The following is a 12,794-nucleotide window of genomic DNA, read 5'->3' on the forward strand; positions in this document are numbered from 1 at the left end:
TCACTCTTTATTAACTACACACCATATTCAAGAAAGGTAGGTCCTGAACTGAATTTGTAAAAGTGATGTCACTGAATAGACAAAGAGAAACAGATTTTGTTAGGATAACAGTTGCATTATTTCTAGAGAAAAATGTACGGTGCCTCATGTGTGAATAAATGAGGCTATTCCTCTTAGCTAGACATAGATGAATAGAATAGCCTCTGTTGATTTTCCTGTAATGTTCTTGTTTGCTTGGTTTTAGTTTAATACTTTCAGAGATCTTTTTATGGCATACTTTATTATTCCAAATAGTGCTGTCTAAACTATCCTAGGCTAGGTGAAGACAAGGCTAGCTCTTTTTCTGACAATTTTAATACATCAAAATGTGTGATTATCTAGTCGGGTCTTTTTAATCATTCCTCTCAACCAACAAACTTTTATATAACTTTAGTTATGTGTGTGTTTAGTATGTATATGTGTATACTTTAGTATGTATATATATATACACACACATATATGTGTGTGTGTGTTTATAAAAGTAGATATAGACACCAACCATTTAACTATTTCCTAATAATGAATCATGAAGAAATTGTTGGTTTAAATCAATTCCTTTCCCATGCATGATTTCATTCATTTTAAAGACAAATGGAAGTTTTCACACTAATGAGGTGCACATGATCATTTATGTACACACAAAAAATTAGAACTTGGCGTCTGAAGCAACAGCTCCATGGTTTATAGCACTTGATCTCTCAGAGGATCTGGGCTCAGTTCTGAGTACCCACATGATGACTCAACCATTACTAACTCCAGTTCTCATGGTATCTTCTGACCTCTACAGGCACCAGGCTGCGCATGGTACACACACATACATACAGGTAATACACATAAAATAAATTTAAAAAAATTTAAAGAAAGAATTAAACGTTGGTGCTGGGGAGACTGCCCGAGGATATTGCTCTTGCTGTGCAAGTATAATGAAATGAAGTTGGGTCCCTAGAAGCCTCGTAAGCTCAGATGTGCTAGCATGTGTCTGTAATCATACGGTTTCTCTGACATGATGGGAGGCAGAGGCATGAGCATCTTGCCTGTCTCCAATAATGTAGAAGGGAAAGACAAACACTTGCATTGTCTTCTAATATCCACAAGGGTAGCATGGCATGTTCAGGCCTATATTCACACACTCACATGCATGTACATACATACACATAACACAATACATACACATTAATTTTAAAAAATTTTAAACTGAAAATATTTTAAAATAATTGAGCCTTTACTGAGCACTTGAAACTATAGGACACAAAGCATCTTTAATGATTTCAATAGTTCATCCATATTTTGATGCAGAATTATCCATACTGGTGGTGATATTTTATATAAATATGCAATATAAAATGGCAGTACATTTAGCACCATTTCAATTATTATTAAAAATTCTATCCTAACTCCAAACTAATATACATCAAATGATTTTCTTTATGAATTTCACCTCTGCTTCTCAATTAGCAAACTCAACAGTCCTAACATAATATAATCTAAAAGAATACTAATTTGATATTTATGTGCTGAAGAATTATCCAAGAAAATATTGTCTTTATTTTTCATAATTAAAGTATTGTGTTTTTATAACAGCAGAAAATGTCAACATGTTCAGCAGAAACCCTGCAGTTCATAACATGTGAGCTTTATCCCTGAGTTGATATATTTCAAGCCATATCCCCTGGCACTATATGGCATCATAGCATGCACACTGCAAAGTACACATGTATGTTCAAAGCCAGCACTGAAGCAAAGTCCCAACAAAGCAATGAGCAAACATAGCTGGAAACACCTGGATTTGTCTCATAATTGTTTTTAATTAATTTTTTGGCATTGCATATCCCTAAATTTTCTACTATTATCAAACATTCCTGACCCCACACCCAATCACATAATGCCATGTTGAGCTACGACCCATAATCTAAAAAGCTCCATTGTATAATGTTTATAAACCCTACCTCCATTAATACATGATTGTAATAATAGCCCCACTTATCTCTCATAGTTATTTTGAGAATTAAATGGAAATGAACAGTAAGATTTAAGATTATTACAGGTTTATAATGCTTTATAAATGTTGTATATTTTTCCCAGGCCAATGTGGTAGTAATTAAGATATGCCTAGCCAAATAATATTTAATTACTTTTGGAACTTACCTTTCATCTGGGTGATATTTTATGAACAATGGATAGATGGATGTTAAGCTAAACAGACAGATTCAAGGATACAGAAATAGTCACAGGTAACTAATCAGGATAATAGGTTATAGAAAGGAGATTTGCATTCAAATTCACCCACAGTGGGATGTGTGTTTGGATGCCCTATGTGCTGGGAATTCAGACGTTTTGGAAGTTAGTGTCTCTTGACTTCCTGTCTTGAAAATGACCATGAGTGACTAAATGACCATCATGTCCTAAAGCTGTATAGAACATTAGACTTTTCAGGGTCAGCTTGAATTGGTAATTGGTTATTATAAATACACAAGTCCTGACTCCACTCTTAAAGGCCTATTTAAAAAAAAAAAAAAAAAAAAAAAAAAAAAACTTCACATTCCAATCACATTGCATCTTCCCTTCCCCTCCCTCCTCTCTCATTTCCCCTCCCCTGCGTCCTTCTGACTTCCCATCCTCCTCAGAAAGGAGGAATCCCCCACCTCCCACCCCATAGATATCAACCAGCCTTGGCATATCAAGTTGCAGTAGAGCTAGGTGTGTCTTTTCCTATTGTGGCTAGGCAAGGCAGACCAGTTATGGGAAAGGGATCTAAAGGTAGGCAACAAAGTCACATAAAGCCCCCTACTCCTGCTTTTAGGAGTTCCACATGAAGACCAAACTACACAACTGTTGCATATGTGACAAAAGGCCTGTCTGTCCCATGAATGCTCTCTGTTTGGTGATTCAGTCTCTGTGTGCCCATATTGGACCAGATTAGTTGAATTTCCTCAGTGTACATTGTTATGTTTTGCTTTTCATTTCTGATTTTGTTAATTTGATACTCTCTCTCTCTCTCTCTCTCTCTCTCTCTGCCTTTTAGGTAGTTTTGTCAAGCGTTTGTCTATTTTGTTGATTTTCTTAAAGAATGAAGACATTTTTTTAATGTACTGCCATTTAAATGCCTATCATGCCTAGTCCTGCTTTTAGTCTGTCTCACAAGTGTTGATCTTGAGAGTATATAATCCCAGACAAAATTTAGAAATATTTTAAAATTTAGAAAATTAATGTTCCACTCATATACCAAGGACAATTTTTTAAAAAGGCTGTTTTTAGCTTCTAAACATGTCACAAAGGAGAACATAGAAGTAGCAATCACTTTTTACTTGGTGGTTTTTATCTTGATTTATATTAATCTCCTGACCTTTCACCTATCAGGGCTTTGTATCATTCACACAAATATAAACCTAGTGCTAATGAGCAGAGATCTGTTATGTTGTTATTATGAAAATAGTTTGGACTTTATAGACTACAAAAGAATTGGCCAAATGAATAAGAAATTAATAAGAAACATTGTGTGGTCTCTGAAACAACATGTACAAAGTGGTTAAGATTATTTTCCACACCCATATCTTGGTTTTCAAATGGTACTGCTTGCAATTGCTGGAACACAAATTGCCACGCAGTTGATAGGAAAGCAGTTAGCCCAAGTCTCTTCAGTGTTTTGCAACAACATTAAAATGACCCATTAAAAACTCACATGCACAATCACTAAAATATGGAAGAATTCAAGTGTTCACCAACTGTAAATAGGAACAAGATAAATCAAAAGTAACAATACAGAGATAAGACACTGATCTATGTTACAATGTGAAAGAGACTTGGAAACATTAGGCTACAACATGCAAGAAGTTGGCTATAAAAAGCTACGAGTTTCTGATTAGAAAATATTGAGAGCAGGCAAACTCCCATTGGGGTAGAATGTAGGTTAGTGATAGCATAGCATAGTGGACTACGGAGCATAGCAGGGTGTGATGGTGGATATGCAATGGTTCTCAGGAGGGTGATGGGAAAACATCTTAAGCTCTACTAATTCTGGGTGCTTTCAAAGGATGAATGTCATGCTATGGGAACTCTTTGTTACTAAAGCTGTTGAAAAGAATGTGATGCTATTGGTGAAGACTTGATAATAGGACCCTTTAAATGGGATTGGTGGGTGTGTAAACTGGTCCTGCCATTATGAAAAATCAGTGTAGATATTCCTCAAAAACCCAGAAATAGAAATGCCATGTGACTCACTCATAAGTTATAATCTGAAGGATTCTAAGGTAGCATAAAATAGAGTTCCATGTATGACCTTCACCACAGCACGATTCACAATAGACCCAGCATGGAGTCAGCATAGGAATCCACTGAAGGATGCACAGAAGAGAAAATGATGTGTGTAATGGTATTCTTCAGCTGTTAAGTAAGAATGAAACCAATGTAATTATTCCAGAATATGGATGGAAGTAAAGATTATCCCAAAGTTAGCTAGTATTAGAATGGGGAAGATGGATCAGTCAGTAAAATGGCTGCATAAGGATCTGAGTTTGCAGTTCCAGAACACATATAAAATGTGCAGGGTGCACACATGCAAGCCTAAGACAGCAGGAGCAGAGCTGGGAGGATCCATGCAGCTTACTGGCCAGCCAGTGTATCTGAGCCAGTGAGTTGTGGAGTTAGTGACTGCCTTGGCTTAAAAATAAGAACTTTTAAAAGATGGATAATATGTCTCTCAATGGAGGAATGGATACAGAAAATGTGTATATTTACACAATGGAATACTACTCAGCAATTAAAAACAATGAATTCATGAAATTCATAGGCAAATGGTTGGAACTGGAAAATATCATCCTGAGTGAGGTAATCCAATCACAAAAGAACACACATGGAATGCACTCACCGATAAGTGGATATTAGCTCAGAAGCTCGGAATACCCAAGACACAATTCACATATCAAATCATTCCCAATAAGAAGGAAAGAGAGGGCCCAGTCCTATAAAGGTTTGATGCAGCATTGTAGGAGATTGGCAGGACAGAGGAGTGGGAGGGGGTTGATTGGGAAACTGGTAGAGGGAAGAGGACTTATGGGACTTAGGGGGAGGAGGGAACCAGGAACGTGAAAATCATTTGGAATGTAAACAAAGAATATAGAAAATTAAAAAAAAAAAGACTATCAGAAACTAGAGGGAGTGGTAAAAAAAAAGAAGAAGACACTCAGTATCAACCTTACACACACACACACATACATACACACCACTGGCCAGTCTTAGAGCCATAATATTTCTCTCATACATAGAATTTAAGAAATGAAAGCAAAATTAACAAAAACACAAAATTATTAATGTGGAGGGGAGAATAAAGAGATTAGTAGGAGACCAGAAATGAGATGGAATGCAGGTGTTCCACGTAAGTAATAGGAGGGTAAATATCAACAAAATATATTACACATACGCATGATAAAGACCTAATGAAGTTCACTATTATTAATTGAAAAATTTGTTTAAAATAATAATGGTTGTGGATAGCCCAGGGCTTGTATTTTGATGCTAGTTCCACTCCTCAGAGGAGCTACAGATGAGGAGTTGTGAACCTCCCCACTTTAACTTTTCTTTTTTCTTTTTTTTTTTTTAATTTTTTTTATTCGATATAATTTATTTACATTTCAAATGATTTCCCCTTTTCTAGCCCCCCCTCCCCGAAAGTCCCATAAGCGCCCTTCTCTTCCCCTGTCCTCCCTCCCACCCCTTCCCAGTTCCCCGTTCTGGTTTTGCCGAATACTGTTTCACTGAGTCTTTCCAGAACCAGGGACCACTCCTCCTTTCTTCTTGTATCTCATTTGATGTGTGGATTATGTTTTCAAATAAAGGCTTGAGCCAATGATTGGGCAGGAGGAAGGGGGAGGAGCTGAGAGTTTCAGGGAGGAGAAAAGGATCAATGGGAAGGGGGAGAAGCTACTGAGGATTGATGGAAAGGCTGTAGAGAGAAGTCGTGACCTGGAGAAACTGCAGGTTATATGGGATAATATAGATGGGAATAGAGTAGTGTAGTGGGAGATCTGCCCAATCTAGGTTTATAGCTTGTATTGTTACTGATTGAGTTGAGATTTCTTTTACCGGGTAATTGGGTTGGAAAAATATAAAACAAATAATTTTGGTTTTGTGGCATCCTCAGGATAAACTGGAAACTACATTTCCATATGACCCTGTATAACTGTTTCCCTTTAAACACACAGGTGTTTAGATTATCAACAGATTTTTCAGAAAACAAAATTTTCTGACGCATTGTCATTATAAAACTTCATGTAATAATAACCAAGACTCACTAACTATTAACAATTTTTAAAACAGTCCAGGAGTTGTCTATGTATGTGAGTCTTGTGAAAACTCTGCGATGGATTACTACACTTGTACAGAGAAGGGACGGAGGCTTTCTTTATTTCCTCAGATGATCCAGCAACTCTTCCTACTGTTTAGAAATTCTGCCTGGCAATAACTCTGATCTGACGGACCTTTACTTCCTGAAAAAGAAGAATTACCTTTTAAAGTATAGTACAGCCCTATCCAGAAAAATAGAATTTATGTTTTCAATTCTAAAGTTTTGAGATTCCTAATAGGAGAGAGTTAGGTAGAACACATGATCGAAGAGGCCGTTTCCATCTAATAGTGGGCTGTCTACAAAGATGGATTGGAAACATAAAGAGCTAATAACACCAAGGATTTTCATTGCTAGGTTATCTCTTGTGCATTAATTATACAGCAGAGCCTGCTTTAATGGACACACTTTCTGTGAGGATGCTTTGTTTGAGAAAAGCATCCTCTCTGTACTCTGCACTTGAACATGGAGATACTATCTGAGAGCTATCAGAGAGATTGGGGATGTAAAGCCAAGTTTGCACCATTGATAATGTAAGCTTATTCTTCTACCTAATCAATGGGTCAGCACTGTGGAAGAGACTGTGTCCCTATCAGGGATCCCATGGGTCTCATCACCCTAAGCTGCTCTGTGGTTTTATCAAACCCTCATGACAACAGTTCCTAACAGAAAAAATGTAATTACTCTTATGAATACTTTTACTGTGTAAGACAATAGTGCCTTAGTGTCTTACTATGTATGTATGTATGTATGTATGTATGTATGTGTATATATATATATATATACTTTTAATCTCTTTTATAAATTAATTTGGACTGGTGTATAGAAATGGCTGGAATCCTTTATGCTTTTCTGTAGCCCACTGATGATAACACTATCCAAACAATTAAGTAAATTAATATGCATTACTTTTATTTCTATTCACATCTTATCTGACACCAAGACTACTACCTGTATTTATCTTTGCTTGTCCTTGCACTTTAGACAGAATGCCATTGGACTGTTTTTACTCATTCATAAATTATGTATCATCCTGAACTCTAGATGGGAGTTTAAGATGTTATATATTGATTATTGTATAATATCACCCTGTCCGGTTTATTATTCACATTGCAGTATATAGTATAATTCTTCTATCCAAGAACTTCAAATACTTTCTTTTATATTTGTCCAAAATAATTGAAAACAAAATCTAGTTATTTTTTGTTTACTTGTGTTATTCTATTTTGTCTGCAGCTTTTCTAAATCCATTTTTTTTTGTTTATATTATCTTCGTGGGTTTTGTTGCTGTTTTGAATGACCCAGCCTGGGTCATTTTTTATAGTATTTCTAGCTACCACATGAATTTCTCCAAATCACAGGCTTTGGTGCCCCCCTGCCTACTTGTGCTGCCCCAGAGAGGCTAATAAACAGGGAATGTCCATTGTGTATTCTCCGTAGTCTTTGCTCTCACACCATTTCAATTCAGTTTGCTCTTGTTAAGAAAACAAAAACAAACAAAAAAACAAAACTAACAGAAAACGTTGACATTTCTCTGGAAGCTGACTTGGCTTGGCTGCCTTTAGTCTTTGTTTAGCTAATTATCATCTCTAGTTAGCTTTTATTCCTCCTTTAACTATCAAACAAGGTCTTGTATTTTGTTTTGAAGACCGGCAGTAGTCAGCAGGATTGATGCACGCCTCCGATAGATCCTATACGATTTATTTGTGGTTCAATTTACTGCATATGTGTATGTGCACTATTAAGATCAGCCAACTAACAGGTGTGATTTTCTTGCAGAAGCATGATGGCCACTTCACTGTCATCCAGTTGGTTGGCATGCTGCGGGGCATCGCGTCAGGCATGAAGTACCTTTCTGACATGGGATACGTACATCGTGATCTAGCAGCTAGGAACATACTGGTGAACAGCAACTTAGTGTGCAAAGTCTCTGATTTTGGTCTCTCCCGAGTGCTGGAAGACGACCCAGAAGCAGCGTATACAACAACGGTAAGTTTCGGTGCCTGATCCGTCACCGTGTTTACTTTTAGTTGTTTAACACTATTAAAATAATTGTTCCTGGTTCGTTCGTCTCATGTCCTCATTTTTTATTTTTCTAACTAAGATGTTACTTAGTTAAAAGTTTCTTTATTTGAAGGCTCAGAGGGTCGTTGTTGTTGCTCGTGTTGTTCTTTTAAAAAATAAAAAAAAAAATCCTCACACTTGTGAGATTTCGTCTTCGGGCTTCTGACATACTGGAACCTTATGATCCTCACGGAGACGCGGTGGCATGACTTCCTTCAGATTAAACCTGCCCTTGCTGAGGTATTTTAGCTTTCAATATGTATTCTTTAAATATATTACTTTATAGGTCAGCCACATTGCCTCTAATACTTCAAGGATAATAAGGAGACAGTGATTCAGAAATATCTTCTTTTTAGGTGTTATTGGGTGAGCTATACACACTTATAAATGAGTGACATAAGTCTCTTTGGAGACATATAAAGACTCTTTAACTCTCTAAAGCATTTTCCAAGTAGTACCCAGGGGGAAAGGAAGCAGGAACAAAAGGCTAAAGTTTAAACCCAAAGTATCATCTTAAATTATATGTCAAATTCACTGAGCATATCTTAAATATTTCTCAGTTCTCTAAGTCAGGTCATTGTAGTCACCTCCTTGGATATTGTTTTGAAGAACTGAGACTTAACATCTCTATTGAAGTATAACAAACCTGTTAAATTTTAGCTGTGACTGTCATTAATTGTTTATTAAAATTCTGGTCAATGATTCATTTGAGATTTAAAACAGCTTCAGTGAAAAAGCAAGTCAAAGGAACTTCAAAACAGATTTATTCTTTTCCCCATTTTAATCATGCTAATAATTTTTAAATGGCATCCCATTCATTAATTTCTCTTTATTTTATTTTCTATCAAATATTTTGAAGTTTCACTGCATTCAATAAGCCTTAAGGTAGATGGAAGTTTGACATTATCGATAAACTATTTTATGCTCTTATTAGTTTTTTTCTTTGTTGGAATCTCCTATGATAATTTGTCAACATTTTCACAATTTCGATATAAAATAGGGTTCCGTGGAAAATAAATTAATCTCTGAGTCTGATGTATAAGGCAGAACTAACCATTGATCTTTTAATTTAACCTAAAACTTTATGAAAATTAAAATCTATAGGACCTTAAAATACATTAGTCATTTTAGTGAAAAATTGATATCTCAAACTCCATCTTCTATTTGGAAAATATCGTAATTATTTTCACTTTTCTAAAAACTTTTTCTTTCTTCATCTTATAAATCTACAACTTATACCAACTATTAGGATTAAGAAAAATGCAGCTGTTACTTTACATTTGTATAAAATACAAATTTGTAATATTTTAAATTTTTTTACACATACAATCTATGAAAAATACAAGAAAATAATTAATGAGCCCTATCAGCATGTATATATATATATATGTATATATACATAGATAGATAGGTAGATAGATAGATAGATAGATAGATAGATAGATAGATAGATAGATATAAATAGATTTCTGACAGGGCTGAAGACTGGTAGTCTCAAAACCAACCAAGCCGTTTAGCATTGAGAAAGATGATATAGATCTGATAGGATAGTTTTCAGATGGCTTACAATCTAAGGCCAGGACATGAGTAAGGTATATAACTATAAGTCTTTTAAGATAAGATAGATAACAGAACTATTTAATTAACAATGATGATGGACTGGGTTTACTTTATAAATTACAAAATGGTAATAGTTGTGTTCAGTTATATCTGAGATAAAATAGTCTTTTAATTGGACAGAAAGGGGGGAGTGTTTAGGATAGCCCTGGGGCTAATTGTATTTGATGTCAATTCCTTTCTCCTGTGAGGGGCTGCGAACAAGGAATGAGTCAGCAGGTGATTTTTTTTTTTTTTTGTAAACCTTCTTCCCACTTTAATTTGTAAATAAAGGCTAGAGCTGGTGATTGGGTAGAGAAAGAGGGGAAGGTGGAGCTGAAGGTTTGGGGAGAGAAGGATTAAGGAAAAGGACTACAGAGGAGGTAGAAGGATAGTGGCCTGGAGAAACCGGAAGTCCTAAGGCGTCTCATAGGTGGGGAGGATGGTAGTGTAGTGATAGATCTAGCCAATCAAGGTGCACAGCCTGTATTCATATTAATTGACTTGTGTTTTCTTTGCTGGGGCATATTTGGATTGGAGATTTACCACAACAAATGTATTTGTGTGTGTGTGTGTGTGTGTGTGTGTGTGTGTGTGTGTGTGTGTGTGTGTGTATGTGTGTGTAAAACACTTTATTAAGTAACAATTTAATTGCTTAATTAAAATAAGAAGCCCATAACCAGAATATCTTCATAAAACTTGTAGGTAACCCAAAGTTAGACAAGACTCTGAGTATATTTTGGTACATGATAAACAGAGTTGAGAAGGTTAAAACAGAGTTGCTTTAGATCAGTAAATCTGATTCTGAAGTAAAGCTTCTTAACCTGGGTGCATGACCACTTTGGGGGCTGAGTGACCCTTTCACAGGGGTTTCCTAAAACTATCAGGAAATAGATATTTTCATTATAATTCATAACAGTAGCAAATTACAGTTATAAAGTAGCAAAGAAGATAATTTTATTGTTGAGGATTACCACAACATGAGGAATTATATAGAAGGGTCACAGCATTAGGAAGGTTGAAAACTACTGCTTTAGATCTAGATAAAATTTTAGAAATAAACATAAAATTAAGAAGAAAACATATAGCTGTGCAGTGGTGATGCATGCCTTTAATCTCAGCACTTGGGAGTCAGAGGCAGACGGATTTCTGAGTTCAAGGCCAGCCGGTCTACAGAGTGAGTTCCAGGATAGCCAGGGCTTCACGGAGAAACCCTGTCTCGAAAAATCACAAAAGAAGAAGAGGAAGAGAAGAAAGAATATTAGAATTCCGTAACAACTGTCAAGCCATAGATTGCCTTAAGAAATATTTCTGAATTTAAAAGTTATCACTGAATCCAAAATAACGTAATAAAGTATTTTTACAAATCTCTATCAAAGAATTTTGAAATATAAGCAAGGCCAGTGGTGGTGGACATGCCGTTAATCTTAGCTCTCAGGAAGCGTAGACAGAAGGATCTAGGCATTTGAAGTCAATCTGGGCAATATGAGTTCCAGGCCAGGCCAGGGTATATAGCAACACTGTCACAGGAAAGAGAGAGAGAAAGAATGAGAAGAGAGAGAGAGAGAGAGAGAGAGAGAGAGAGGGAGAGGGAGAGGGAGAGGGAGAGGGAGAGGGAGAGGGAGAGGGAGAGGGAGAGGGAGAGGGAGAGAAGGGAAGGGAAGGGAAGGGAAGGGAAGGAAGGGAAGGAAGGGAAGAGAGCCCCACACATGTGTAGCAGACGTGCAGCCTGGCCTTCATGTGGGTCCTGAACAACAGGAGCAGGCTCTATCCCAAAAGCTGTTACTGCCTGTATGTGGGATATGTTCTAGCTGGCCTGCCTTGTCTGCCTTGTCTGGCCTCAGTGGGAAAGGATGTGCCTAGCCTCACAGGGACTTGGTGGGCAGGTGAGGGATATCCAGGGGACCACACCCACTCAAAGGAGAAGGGGAGGGGGTGACAGAAGGACTGTGGAAGGGGGTAATGGGAGAGGGTGGGGACAGAGACAGTGAGCAAGATGTAAAGAGAATAAGAAAGAAAGAAGGAAAGAAAGAAAGAAAGAAAGAAAGAAAGAAAGAAAGAAAGAAAGAAAGAAAGAAAGAAAGAAAGAAAGAAAGAAAGAAAGAAAGAAAAAGGAAGGAAGGAAGGAAGGAAGGAAGGAAGGAAGGAAGGAAGGAAGGAAGGAAGGAAGGAAGGAAGGAAGAAGGAAGAAAGGAAGGAAGGAAGAAGGGAAGGAGGGAGGAAAGAAAACTGCCATTAATTGGTTAATTGCCTTTATAGTGGCCATGGATATTCAATTCCAAAATAGCAAAGCCATTTCTTTCAAAGACTTCCTTGTTTTAAGATCAGTCTTGTGCTTCTCAACACTTAGATATGTTCACTGTTATAAAAGTCTGAACAAGAAATGTTGTGATAACAAGGATAAGGTCTTATTTAAAAGGGCAAAGATTATATCATGGCATATAAAATAAAGATATGAAAATATAGATATATGAACAAGCAGGTAGGCAGAAATGTAGACAGTCTAAAATTGACTCAAGAAGAAGTGATAAGGCCTGGCTAGGCAGTGGTGGTGCACACCTTTAATCCCAGCACTTGGGAGGCAGAGGTAGGTGGATCTCTGAGTTCAAGGCCAGACTGGTCTAGAGTGAGTTCTGGGACAGCCAGGACTACACAGAGGAACCCTGTCTCAAAAAAAAAAATAAAAAAAATAAAAAAAATAAAAATAAAAATAAAAATAAAAATAAAGTGATAAGGTCAAGTTTGTCAGCAATTATTT

At 36.6% G+C, this 12,794-nt stretch overlaps 1 protein-coding gene across 1 annotated transcript in view; it reads left to right on the top strand.

The window, feature by feature from the left end:
• The window catches only part of Epha6 (EPH receptor A6), a 993,878-nt gene that overhangs the window by 851,508 nt on the left and 129,576 nt on the right, over positions 1-12,794 (top strand). The window contains exon 14 of the mRNA XM_052158907.1: positions 8,156-8,365. Within this exon, the coding sequence (XP_052014867.1) occupies positions 8,156-8,365 (210 nt within the window). The remainder of the gene's footprint in view (positions 1-8,155; positions 8,366-12,794) is intronic.

The sequence above is a fragment of the Apodemus sylvaticus genome, chromosome 15 (assembly GCF_947179515.1).
Source record: "Apodemus sylvaticus chromosome 15, mApoSyl1.1, whole genome shotgun sequence".
Taxonomy (NCBI): domain Eukaryota; kingdom Metazoa; phylum Chordata; class Mammalia; order Rodentia; family Muridae; genus Apodemus; species Apodemus sylvaticus.